General features: G+C 45.0%; 2 protein-coding genes across 19 annotated transcripts in view; both read right to left on the bottom strand.

The window, feature by feature from the left end:
* COL15A1 (collagen type XV alpha 1 chain) overlaps nt 1-13,871 on the bottom strand; it is a 290,708-nt gene that overhangs the window by 145,249 nt on the left and 131,588 nt on the right. For all 18 annotated transcript variants that reach the window (XR_010598479.1, XM_065584078.1, XM_065584076.1 and 15 more), the window contains one exon: nt 6,735-6,861. Coding sequence is in view for 17 of the 18 variants with exons in the window: in XM_065584078.1 (XP_065440150.1) it covers nt 6,735-6,861 (127 nt within the window). In the remaining variant the exon portion in view is untranslated. The remainder of the gene's footprint in view (nt 1-6,734; nt 6,862-13,871) is intronic.
* On the bottom strand, nt 2,880-6,721 carry LOC135981454 (uncharacterized). Its single transcript, XM_065584082.1, has 2 exons — nt 4,318-6,721; nt 2,880-3,387 (listed from the first exon to the last, which is right to left on the bottom strand). The coding sequence occupies exons 1-2, from the start codon at nt 4,718-4,720 to the stop codon at nt 2,900-2,902; spliced, it is 891 nt and encodes a 296-aa protein (XP_065440154.1). The 5' UTR covers nt 4,721-6,721; the 3' UTR covers nt 2,880-2,899.

Here is a 13,871-nt window from a genome sequence, read left to right as displayed (position 1 = left end):
GTGGTGGGGCCATAGACGGAACCCATATCCCTATCTTGTCACCGGAGCACCAAGCCACCGAGTACATAAACCGCAAGGGGTACTTTTCAATGCTGCTGCAAGCCCTGGTGGATCACAAGGGACGTTTCACCAACATCAACATGGGATGGCCGGGAAAGGTACATGATGCTCGCGTCTTCAGGCACTCTGGTCTGTTTTGAAAACTGGAGGAAGGGACTTTCTTCCCGGACCAGAAAATAACCATTGGGGATGTTGAAATGCCTATAGTTATCCTTGGGGACCCAGCCTACCCCTTAATGCCATGGCTCATGAAACCATACACAGGCAGCCTGGACAGTAGTCAGGACCTGTTCAACTACAGGCTGAGCAAGTGCCGAATGGTGGTGGAATGTGCATTTGGACCTTTAAAAGCGCGCTGGCGCAGCTTACTGACTCGCTCAGACCTCAGCGAAAAGAATATCCCCATTGTTATTGCTGCTTGCTGTGCGCTCCACAATATCTGTGAGAATAATGGGGAGACATTTATGGTGGGGTGGTAGGTTGAGGCACATCGCCTGGCTGCTGATTACGCGCAGCCAGACACCAGGGCGGTTAGAAGAGCACAGCAGGGCGCGGCGCGCATCAGAGAAGCTTTGAAAATGAGTTTTGTGACTGGCCAGGCTATGGTGTGAAACTTCTGTTTGTTTCTCCTTGATGAACCCTCCGCCCCACCCCCCCACCCGGTTCACTCTACTTCCCTGTAAACCAACCACCCCACCCTCCCCTCCCCCTTTGAGCACCGCTTGCAGAGGCAATAAAGTCATTGTTACTTCACATTCCTGCATTCTTTATTAATTCATCACACAACTAGGGGGATAATTGCCAAGGTAGCCCGGGATGGGTGGGGGAGGAGGGAAGGAAAAGGACACACTGCAGTTTAAAACTTTAACTCTTATTGAAGGCCAGCCTTCTGAGGGGGGGGTTGACATTACCATATCCGAGGTTGAAGCCAAACTCAAACAGCTTAACGGGACTAAATCGGGCGGACCGGATGATCTTCATCCGAGAATATTAAAGGATCTGGCGCGAGAAATTGCAAGCCCGTTAGCAATCATTTTTAATGAATCTGTAAACTCACGGGTGGTACCGTTTGACTGGAGAATAGCTAATGTGGTTCCTATTTTCAAGAAGGGGAAAAAAAGTGACCCTGGTAACTACAGGCCTGTTAGTTTAACATCTGTAATATGCAAGGTCTTGGAAAAAATTTTGAAGGAGAAAGTAGTTAAGGACCTTGAGGACAATGCCAATTGGGACAAATTACAACACGGTTTTACGAAAGGTAGATCGTGCCAAACCAATCTGATCTCCTTCTTTGAGAAGGTAACAGATTATTTAGATAAAGGAAATGCGGTGGATGTAATATACCTCGATTTCAGTAAAGCGTTTGATACAGTACCGCATGAGGAATTATTGGTTAAATTGGAAAAGATGGGGATTGATATGAAAATCCAGAGATGGATAAAGAACTGGTTAAAGGGGAGACTGCAGCGGGTCGTACTGAAAGGTGAACTGTCAGGTTGGAGAGAGGTTACCAGTGGAGTTCCTCAAGGTTCAGTTTTGGGTCCGATTTTATTTAATCTATTCATTATTGACCTCGGAACCAAATGTAGGAGTGGGCTGATAAAGTTTGCGGATGACACAAAGTTGGGAGGTATTGCCAATTCGGAGAAGGATCGGGATATCCTGCAGGGAGATTTGGATGACCTTGTAAACTGGAGTAATAGTAATAGGATGAAATTTAATAGTGAGAAGTGTAAGGTTATGCATTTAGGGATAAATAACAAGAATTTTAGTTATAAGCTAGGGACACATCGGTTGGAAGTAACGGAAGAGGAGAAGGACCTCGGAGTCCTGGTTGACCGCAGGATGACTATGAGTCGCCAATGTGACGTGGCCGTGAAAAAAGCTAATGCGGTCTTGGGATGCATTAGGCGAGGTATTTCTAGTAGGGATAAGGAGGTGCTGGTTCCGTTATACAAGGCACTGGTGAGACCTCATTTGGAGTACTGTGTGCAGTTCTGGTCTCCCATGTTTAAAAAGGATGAAATCAAACTGGAACGGGTACAGAGGAGGGCCACTAGGATGATCCGAGGAATGGAAAATCTGTCATATGAAAGGAGACTCGAGGAGCTTGGTTTGTTTACCTTAACCAAAAGAAGGCTGAGGGGGGATATGATTGCTCTCTTTAAATATATCAGAGGGATAAATACCAGGGAGGGAGAGGAATTATTTCAGCTCAGTACTAATGTGGACACGAGAACGAATGGATATAAACTGGCAGTCGGGAAGTTTAGGCTTGAAATTAGACGAAGGTTTCTAACCATCAGAGGGGTGAAGTTTTGGAACAGCCTTCCGAGGGAAATAGTGGGGGCGAAAGACCTCTCTGGCTTTAAGATTAAGCTTGATAAGTTTATGGAGGGGATGGTTTGATGGGATAAAGTGATTTTAGTCAATAGGTCAATAACGTGTCATCACTGGTAATTAGCAACAATGGTCAATGATGGGATATTAAAAGTTACTACAGAGAACTTTTTCCAGAGGGTCTGGCTAGAGAATCTTGCCCACATGCTCGGGGTTCAGCTGATCGCCATATTTGGGGTCGGGAAGGAATTTTCCTCCAGGGTAGATTGGCAGAGGCCCTGGAGGTTTTTCGCCTTCCTCTGCAGCATGGGGCAGGGGTCGCTTGCTGGAGGATTCTCAGCGATTTGAAGTCTTTAAATCATGATTTGGGGACTTCTACAGCTGAGTCAAGGGAGAGAATTCTTCCAGGAGTGGGTGGGTCGGCTTTTGTGGCCCGCATCATGCAGGAGGTCAGACTAGATGATCATAATGGTCCCTTCTGACCTTAGAGTCTATGAATCTATGAATCTATGATGCTCGGGCAATCATCTGGGGTGGAGTGACTGGGTGGCTGGAGGCCCCCCCACCGTGTTCTTGGGCGTCTGGGTGAGGAGGCTATGGAACTTGGGGAGGAGGGCTGTTGGTTACACAGGGGCTGTAGCAGCAGTCTCTGCTCCTGCTGCCTTTCCTGCAGCTCAACCATACGCTGGAGCATATCAGTTTGATGCTCCAGCAGCCGGAGCATCGACTCTTGCCTTCTGTCTGCAAGCTGACGCCACCTATCATCTTCACCCCGCCACTTGCTCTGTTCATCCTGCGATTCAGCCCACCACCTCTCCTCTCGTTCATACTGTGCTTTTCTGTAGTCTGACATTGACTGCCTCCACGTATTCTGCTGTGCTCTTTCAGCGTGGGAGGACATCTGGAGCTCTGTGAACATGTCATCCCGAGTCCGCCGTTTTCTCCTTCTAATCTTCACTAGCCTCTGTGAAGGAGAAACATTTGCAGCTGGTGGAGGACAAGGGAGAGGTGGTTAAAAAAGACACATTTTAGAGAACAATGGGTACACTCTTTCACGTTAAATTTTGCTGTTCACATTACACAGCACATGTGCTTTCGTTACAAGGTCGCATTTTTCCTCTTATATTGAGGGCCTGCCGGTTTGGTGTGAGAGATCACTCACGCAGTGCCAGGCAACAGATTTCGGCTTGCAGGCAGCCATGGTAAGCCACAGTCTTTTGGCTTTTTTAACCTTCTTAACATGTGGGAATGGTTTCAAACAGTAGCGCCCTCACTTCCCATACCAAGCACCCATTGGGTTGGCCATTTAAAATGGGTTTGCAATGTAAAAGGAGGGGCTGGGGTTTCCGGGTTAACATGCAGCACAAACCCAACTATCCCCCGCACACACACACCCAATTATCGGGGATGATCACTTCACCCCTCCCCCCCACCGCGTGGCTAACAGCGGGGAACATTTCTGTTCAGCCGAGCAGGAACGGGCACCTCTGAATGTCCCCTTAATAAAATCACCCCATTTCAACCAGGTGACCGTGAATGATATCACTCTCCGGAGGATAACAAAGAGCGATAAGGAATGGATGTTGTCTGCATGCCAGCAAACACTGGGACCATACGCTGCCATGCTTTGTTATTCAATGAATCCAGACTACGTGCTACTGGCCTGGCATGGTAAAGTGTCCTACCATGGCGGACGGGATAAGGCAGCCCTCCCCAAAAACCTTTTGCAAAGGCTTTGGGAGTACGTCAAGGAGAGCTTTCTGGAAATGTCCCTGGAGGATTTCTGCTCCATCCCCATACACGTTAACAGACTTTTCCAGTAGCTGTACTGGCCGTGATTGCCAGGGCAAATTAATCATTAATCATTAAACACGCTTGCTTTTAAACCATGTGTAATATTTACAAAGGTACACTCACCAGAGGTCCCCTGTGTGCCTTCAGGGTCTGGGAGCACGCCTTGGGTGAGTTCGGGGGTTACTGGCTCCAGGTCTAGGGTGATAAACATATCCCGGCTGTTGGGGAAACCGGTTTCTCTGCTTCCTTGCTGCTGTGAGTTATCTACATTATCTTCATCCTCATCTTCCTCGTACCCCGAACCCTCTTCCCTGTGTGTTTCTCCAGTGATGGAGTCATAGCACACGGTTGGGGTAGTGGTGGCTGCACCCCCTAGCATGGCATGCAGCTCCGCGTAGAAGTGGCATGTTTGCGGCTCTGCCCCGGACCTTCCGTTTGCCTCTCTGGCTTTGTGGTAGGCTTGCCTTAGCTCCTTAATTTTCACGCGGCACTGCTGTGCGTCCCTGTTATGGCCTCTGTCCTTCATGGCCTTGGAGACCTTTTCTAATATTTTGCCATTTCGTTTACTGCTACGGAGTTCAGCTAGCACTGATTCATCTCCCCATATGGCGAGCAGATCCCGTACCTCCCGTTCGGTCCATGCTGGAGCTCTTTAGTGATCCTGGGACTCCATCACGGTTATCTGTGCTGATGAGCTCTGCGTGGTCACCTGTGCTCTCCATGCTGGGCAAACAGGAAATTAAATTCAAACGTTCGCGGGGCTTTTCCTGTCTACCTGGTCAGTGCATCTGAGTTGAGAGTGCTGTCCAGAGCGGTCACAATGACGCACTGTGGGATAGCTCCCGGAGGACAATAACGTCGAATTCCGTCCACACTACCCCAGTTCCGACCCGCTAAGGCCGATTTTATCGCTAATCCCCTCGTCGGAGGCGGAGTAAAGAAACCGGTTTAAAGGGCCCCTTAAGTCGAAAGAAAGGGCTTCGTCGTGTGAACGTGTCCAGGCTTAATTCGATTTAACGCTGCTAAAGTCGACCTAAACTCGTAGTGTAGACCAGGCCTAAGAGTGAGGTAATTAGTTATGCAGTCTCCTCTTTGTCCTTACACCTATTGCTGATTCCTGCTCTAGTAATATGGTTGTGTGCTGCAGTTTTTTCACTATTGGAGAATTGGGTTCTTCTGTGCTTTGTGCCCTGCTTAGCACTTTGTACCTGGCACTTGCACATGAAATGCTCCAGACCTGCCCTACATAGGATCAAGTACTCTATACACATTGGGGAAACGGTGCCTCACATTTTAGATTTTTTATCCCACACAGTTTCTCACCTTTCGTCATCATGACCATCCAATGAATGACAGTTAAGTGACCCTGTTGCTAAGATAGTAGGCTGGAGCTCAAGAGATCTGGGTTCAATTCTTGGCCCTGTCACAGACTTCTTGTTTGACCTTGACCAAGTCACTTCGGGCCAGATTTTTAAAGGAATTTAGGTGCCTTAAGAGGCAATTTGGGACAAAGTTTGATTTTCAAAAGTGCCTAGACAATTAACTCCCACTGAAATCAACATAAGTTTAGGTGCCTACGTACTTCTGAAAATCCCACTAGGCACCTCTCTGTGCCTAAAGACCTTTGAGAATCTGGCCCTTAATCTCTCTGTGCCTGTTTCTCCACTGTAAATTGGGGATAATACTCCCCACCTCACAGGGTATGGCAAAGATACATTTGTCTGTGTGGTGCTCAGACATTACTGTGATGGATAACAGTGTTGTTAAGTATGCAGAATTCACTATCATAAGAGATCACAGAATTAAATACTGGAGCTAAATTTTTAAAAGGGGCTGGACAATTTTAGAACCAATAACATTTATATTTATACATTCTAAGATGGGGTAATGATACTTCACGTTCCCAGGTATCAGCTGATCTAAGCAGAAGTTAGAGAAGTAAACATCCTTCCTACATATAGTACTGCACAGTTGACCAGGTACACTACCGCAAGACACCAGAACTGGTGGGTATGCATGTCCGCTGGCTTGCATTACTGTCCACTGAGATTCATACAGACCAAGAATTTATTTTAATTCTTTGTTTTATCTGTTTTTCCTCTCAAATAAACTATAGTTTAGTTAAATGCAGCTATGATTGGGACTCATCTTTGTTGAGAGAGGTATGCCTGCTCTTTGTACATCTAAGAACTAAGGATCTTTTTTGCCCAAGGTGTGGTTAAATGATTTGTGAGCCCCATGGTTACCAAAAAGGGGCTCAGGAGGGGTTGTAGTCTCTATCTATAACCACTGTTACAATGGATCAATTTGAAAAATTCAAAGTGCAACTGTTTGGTGAAAAATGTATTTTACCCTGTAGTAGGCTCATCACGTTCAGTACTGATGAGATGCCCATCATAATAAACAGAATATCTAAAATATTTAAAATGATTATGTATATTTCAGGTAGCATCCAAAATTTGCCACATGCTTTCTATACAGAGAAAATATAGGCCTGGCCGTGAAGAGCATAGAAGTAAAAAAGGGTAATATGATAGTGCCTTGTTCTTTGATTGTAGGTAGTTCAGGTGTTTCATCTAATATATGATGTCCTGAGAAATCCATTTCTTCTGATTGAGCTGATACAGTTGGAGGTGCTCCTACAGGTCCAGCTGTTGTTTCCTCGGGCTAAAAAAAACAAATTCCCAAACAATTGCTTAGCAAGAAAGTAAAGCAAACATATTTGATCATTATTCCTGAGAAAAGTCTTACCATATAAAATGAATCAATAGGTTTGTTCTACTTCAGAGCATAAACAAACTGGTTATATTTATGAATTTCAACTAGAGTCTTGATTTTCTTCCAAATAGCACTTTTTTATGCACTTGTTCCTAATAATGCCTAATTCTTTTGAATGTGTTTTCTTGTTACTGCTAAAAGGTAGTACCAATAAAATTAACATTTACTAACAAGTAGTATTTGCATTACATTACAATAAAGGTTTTTCTCTTTAACTGCTGTTCTTTCTTAAATACCTCATTTCTGTTTGGCAGGAACCATCTCTCTAATTTATAGCCAAACGATTTTAATATGAATTTCATACAATATGTATAAAAGTTTCAACTAAGTTCTCCTGAAAGGCTAGCAAACAGATCTGAAATCCAGATCCTCTGGGCCTGGTAAGACACATTTGGCACCATTCTGGAGAGGGCACAGGCGGCATTAAGCCACCATTGTGGCTTCTTGGTCCTGGAGCTGGCCAGTGCCAGCCCTATCCACAGAGCTGGCATTCTGCTCTGTCTTCTGCTGGCTGGCCATAGTGGCAATTTCAGCAGCCTGGGATTGGCTAGGTGTAGGAGCACACCTGTCCCACCACATACACTCAGGGCTTGTCTATACAAACAGTTAGTTTGTGGCAAGCTGGGGTGTAAATCTACTTTGCCATGCACTGTCTGTGTGGACCCTGCTGACGTGACTAAAATTTCCTTAGTGCACTTTAAACTATACACTTTATAATGGGAGTAGACCAAAGGGCATTATAGACCTTTAGTGCATGGCAGCAAGGTCCACGTGGACAGTTTGGCATGGCATATTAGTATGAGGTAGAGTTACATCCCAGCTTGCCATGCACTAACTGTTCATATAGACTATCCCTCAGAGGCTCGAGACAGAGCTGGCTTTGTGCCACTAGAGGATTGCCCTACTCAGTCCTCCTCTGGCCAATTAAGCCAGGTTTAAATGTGATTTGTGTTGCCATAGCAACATGGAGCACATGTAGTGGGCCAAAGAATCTGGCAGAGATGCACATAATGGTAATAAGGAATTTTAACATATTTTGCTATACCTGTAAAAGAATGGAATTATACCTAGAACATCTTTAGCCTGATAGTATCCCTCTGTTTTTATGTATATACAAGAGGGAAACCCTTTCAAAGCAGTTGGCTGGGTTTAATAAAACACTAGCAGGGCTGGCTCCAGGCACCAGCTGAGCAAGCAGGTGCTTGGGGCGGCCAAGTGGAAGGGGTGGCACGTTGAGCTCTTCAGCGGCAATTCGGCGGCGGGTCCCTCGGTCCCTCTCGGAGGGAAGGACCTGCTGCCGAATTGCCACCGAAGAAGAAAGCGACGCGGTGGAGCTGCTGATGATCGCGATCGTGGCTTTTTTTCTTTTTTTTCTGCCGCTTGGGGCGGCAAAAACCCTGGAGCCGGCCCTGAACACTAGAAATAAGGTTTAAGGCCCTTATTCAGGAAAGCATCCCTATTCAAGACAGCACTTAAGTGTGTGCTCAGGTCTCATTGAAATCAATGGAAACTAAGCGCATGCTTCAAGTTCAACATCCACATCCCTAGTCCCCATTGTGCAATCACAATACAAGTCACAATTATAATTGGTGGGTGCAGATTCCTGCTATTTCCAGATTTGAGTCTTGCTACTGGTCATAAAAAAATAAGATAAAATAGCTATTGAAGGCATCATGGCTTCACTTCAGTTACTTGTAAAGCTCTGAGGAAACATAGGGTATGTCTATACTGCAATTAAAAACCTGCGGCTGGCCTGTGCCAGTTGACTCAGGCTTGCGGGGCTTGGGCTAAGGGGCTGTTTAACTGCAGTGTCGATGTTCGGGCTTGGGCTGGAGCCTGGACTCTGGGACCGTGTGTAGTGGGAGGGTCCCAGAGCCCGAATGTCTACAGTGCAGTTAAACAGCCCCTTAGCCCAAGTCAGCCGGCATGGGCCAGCCACAGGTGTCTAATTGCAGTGTAGACAGACCCATATTTGTTTTAGGAAGTCAATTCTGACTTGCAATTTCTTTCAAAGCTTAAAGAACAAAGAATACCAGAAGTCTTGTTCACTGTGGGCCAGATCCAACTCCCAATAAAGTCAACAGGTGTCTTTCCATTGATTAGACTGGATTTCAAATACCTTTGCTCTAACAGATTACATATATTTGTGTTCGCTCCTTATCTTCTCTTTTCCTTTATTTTTGTATACCTTTTTTGTGATATTCCCTACAAGCATACTCCAACTATTCATTGGAGCCAACAGCTTAATGTACCCTTAAATGTAATCTGTTGATCTGAATTATAATAAACCTAGAGCATTAAGCTTTGCCATGTTTTAACATGCAGTACTGGACTTTGTGTATATAAATCCTTTAATAAGGTTGGATCTTGATGCCTATGCCTCCTGCAAAAGGAGCAGATATTTTTCCCTCTAAATACAGTCTCCAGTGACTTTCCTCTTCTGCTTCTGTATAACCAATACTACATAAAAACAACAGATAGAAAAGAATAATCCCTGGCTTTGTTCAATTATTGGTATCAAATGTTTTACATTAATGTGAAGATAAATTAAACAGAGGAAAGATTTACTTTTACTAATGTTAAATAATGGATAACCTTGAATAAAAGGAAAATAAAGTGATCTTGATAATCCCACCCCAAAATCTGACTTCCTTCCCTAGAAAGATAATGGGAAAAATACTGAGGGGAAAAAAATGGCTATACATGCAAAAGAGAATAGAACAATGAGCAATAAGCAGCACACTGCATGTTAATAAAAATAAAATCATGCCACATAAATTTGATTACTTGATAGAATTACAAGGATTAGTAGATAAAGAAAACAGTAAACCAAATATACTATGATTGGATTTTAGCAAAGCATTTAACAGTGGCCCATGAAATCTCTCAAAATTAATCCACATTGGTTTGTACAGGAGTATTGTCAAGTAAAAAGAAAACTGGCTGAAGACCTGTATGCAAAAGGTTAATGATAAAGAGAAATATACTAAGCTGGGAGGAGGTGTATGGTGTGGGTCACAGGGATCTGTGTTAGAATCATAGGGCTGGAGTATTCCCTTTGCATACATGCACTCTACCCCAGCACAAGGAGGATGGATGGCTTTTTTGGGGTGCACATTGATGGAACAGAAGGCAGCCCCTCTGCAAGTGTTCTGTGGGGATATGAAGGAAAGGGTGGGAGTGGCTGGAGCAGAGCAAGGGCTGCAGACCCAATGAATTTCCATGTATAAATCTGGACAGAAGTCCACAGAGGTTGGAGCGGGGTTAACTCCCTCTGTGGCAGCCAAAGAGGACAGGCAAAGGCAATAGCAACCTGGCTGCTGCAGAGGGAGAGAAACTACAGGAGCTGTGTAGAAGTGCAGCCATGCATGGACAGTTCCTATGTCCTCGCCTTCTACCTGGGTCCCTTCAAAGTGGATCTCCAGGATCTCTGTGGTTGGGAGTTCTCACTCACAGCCAAGCTCCACAGCCCCACAAAACGCTCCGTCTGGAGGGGTGATTCCCAGGAAACTCCATGAGCTCACAGTTTTCTGTCTCTGTGGAAACTCACGCACAAGTTTCTCTGTGGGAGGAGGTTTTCTGGCCTTTAGAATGCAGAGAAGGGAAAGACCTGTTAGGTCATCTAGTTCACCGCTCTGCCAGTCCAGAATGGTTTGTTGTTGTACATTTAGGACTCAAATCTACAAGGTGATGAGCACCTCAAGTGAGGTGCTGAGGACTCTCCTCTCCCAATCAAGTTCAGAAGGCATTCAGAAATCACATAGGGCACTCAGCACCTCACAGGAGAGGGTCCAGATGTCAATGTGCCAAGCAAGAGGGTTTCCAACACTTCCCTTGGGAGAATGCAACATAGAGAGAAATATTTCATGACTGTAACAGGGTGTATGGGCCTGGGACTTAGGTGGCCAGGGGGCATTCAGCCCTCTTCAGTTATCAGACACAGCAGGAAGGGAACAAGTAGTCCCTATAAAGGGCTGAGAGAGCTCAGGTGGAGAAGAGAGCTACAGGAAGCAAGTGGGGTCCTGTAGCAGGCCCTGAAGTGGGGGGATGGGTAGAGGGAAGAAAGAAGGTGCCGGGGGAAAGGCTTCTGGGCTCCTGTAGCCTGTGTTGATCAAGGGAATAGCTTTGTTTTGTGTGAATTTGAGAGTTTGTGTTTCAATTAATAAACCAGGCCCTGAGGCAATGGCCTGAAAGAGACTTAGATGTGGCAATGGGTTTTTCCTGGGCTGGTGAGGAGCTTACAATCAGGGCTGGTTCCAGGCACCAGCCCTTCAAGCATGTGCTTGGGGCGGCACCTGGAGGGGGGCGGAGCTCACCCGGGGAGAGCGGGGCCATGGCCGGGCTCGCCGCCCTGCCCCGGCGCTCCGGCCGGCTGGGAAGAGCGGGGCCGCCCTCCCCCGGTGTTCTGGCCGGTCGGGGAGAGTGGGCCCGTGGCCAGGTTCGCCGTCCTCCTCCCGGTGCTCCGGCCGGTCGGGGAGAGCAGGGCCCCAGCCGGGCTCGGCGCCCTCCCCGTCACGCTGGGGAGGGGGGGGGCGCAGTGGGAGGCTTTTTTGCCTGGGGTGGCAAAAAAGCCAGAGCCAGCCCTGCTTACAATGATATTCAACCTAAATATTCTGTTTCCTTACTTCATCCCATTATTCTCATTTACACTCCCTGGTCAACACTAGCGTTAAGTGCTCCACGCACCCTGGCTTCTGCCCAATCTTTAGGCTGTATAACTAATTCCCAAGGAAAGTGGTGGATGGTGTATTTGAAATGAGAGTAGACAGGACTCTAGAGAATGTGCTTTCGGGAGCAATCCTGCATTGTCAGGGAGATGGACTAGATGCCCAGCAGGTATTTTCCAGCTCTAAACTCTAGGATTAATTTAATCCTTGTTCAGAACTATAGTACATTTTCCCCACGAGACGATGGAATTTCTTTTTTGTCACCTTCAATGCTAATTCCTAAGGACTAGACTGAGGCTTTACATCCCTGCCCCAGGAAGGAACTGTGACTCGGGAGCTGCACCTGGGGAAGAGTAATTTTACTAAGGCATTTTAAAGGGTGCAACAGACTCTTCCCTTGCACCAGCCAATTCTCTACCCATTACTGGCACTCTATCCCACTTCTCGCCCACCTGCATATGAGCTGGAGGGAGAGAAGAAAGCAATGGCGCAGCACAGTCTGCTCTCCCCCAGTGCACAGAGTGGCAATTCAGGTAGGCTATGAAAGTGTGTGTGTGTGTGTGTGTGCGCGTGCGCGTGCACGGCACTTATGTCCCCTTGTCATAATCTTGCCCTAAGTCTCTAACTACAATAGCTACATTGCTATTGTTGTTTTCCTTAAAGAAAACGCCTTTTAGTAGATTATGCATTTTATTCCTGATTAAATAGGACAATCCAGTACAGGCTGTCAAGTATTACACATACATATAGCCCAATGTATATTTTATGAGCCGTGGATTGATCATCATCATTTACATTTCTGCTTATACGCGTTTTGGTGACAAGAAATGAATTGTAAAGTTGGCAAAACATATTTGGAGCATTTGTTTCTACATTTTAAATGTTTAAGGCTTTGAATTTAAGAAAAGACAGTGGATGGTATCAGAACAGGGAAGAGTCAACAAGTTAGGCCCAGCATGAAAGCATAAATGGAAAGTATCTAGAAAACTGATTATCTAATTATATAGTATAAAAATAGAAATGAATCCAATCGGAAAATAACAATCCCCAATATTCCTTTCACTTCCTTTAATCCCATTCTCATATTTGGCCGCATTTAATGATTAGCTTTAGGGACTCCTCTCCCCTCCCCCCATGGTTCCCACTGATAAATTCTGCCAATGCTGGTCACGGATTGAGTAAAGTATACCAGGGTATCCATAATTAACTCCTTTCAGAGTGGCAGCTCTTCTAGAAAGAGCCATCTCTCTTTCCTGATGATTCCCCATGCTGAAAAACTATGTACGGTCTGTTGAATGGAAATGTACTGAAATATCCCAAACAGTTCAATCTATTGTTACTACAAAGTACAGTAGAATTTAGCAGAATACAAACGACTAGATTATGCATCCTTGGCACGGATAAAATTCTTCATTCAGCAGCTATGTTGTCAATTATGACCCTGGATTTTTTTCATTCCAGACTAGCATGGGAATGTACTTTGAACTACTAATCTTGGAGAGTTTGCTTGGCAATTTGTAATAGCATTACATGAATACAAACTTTTTCAGAAGCATCTATCAGTGACTGTATTGATTATTATATTGTCATTAGTCTACGTCCCTTCTTGACTATTTCTAAAAAAAAAAAAAAAAAGGCACATTAAAAATCCATGGACATTCACACTGGAAAGCATACATATCCAACGAGTCACATTTAGACATCGCACATTTGGCAAAAACCCATAGCTTTTTAAAAAGGCAACGTAAATCTTACAAGTTATTAGTATAGTGGTGCTGCCTTTTTGAAGTTTAAGGACATTATTGTAACACATTTTTAAAAACACTAAGTTATGTATGTTGCCTAAGAAAGAACTTTCACGTGAATTCTTACAGTTTACGGGAAATGATCATTTACAAGCCCTTCAGGATTATGACTGTTTGGCTCAGAAACCTAGGCACTGTAAAGCATGGGGTGATTATCTCATACAAAGAGCCTTACTATAGCTGTAACTAGGACTTCACACAGATTCCCTTTGTTTCAAGGCACACTAAAAAAGACAAATCATTACTGAAAAAGTGAATGTAAAATGAATACAAGAATGTATAGATGTTGCTTGCTTTTAAGGTTTTAAACAAAATCCTTCTGAAGATTCATTCTCCGTGTTTGCTATATTAGCATAATATTTCCATCTGAAGGGAAAGCAGCAGCTTTGCAATTCTAAAAAACAATTCTCTCTTAGGCTCAGTTTCC

This window comes from Chrysemys picta, chromosome 2 (assembly GCF_011386835.1).
Source record: "Chrysemys picta bellii isolate R12L10 chromosome 2, ASM1138683v2, whole genome shotgun sequence".
NCBI classification, from domain to species: Eukaryota; Metazoa; Chordata; order Testudines; family Emydidae; genus Chrysemys; species Chrysemys picta.
The sequence above is the reverse complement of the archived record's forward strand: the minus strand, read 5'-3'. Positions and strand labels throughout refer to the sequence as shown.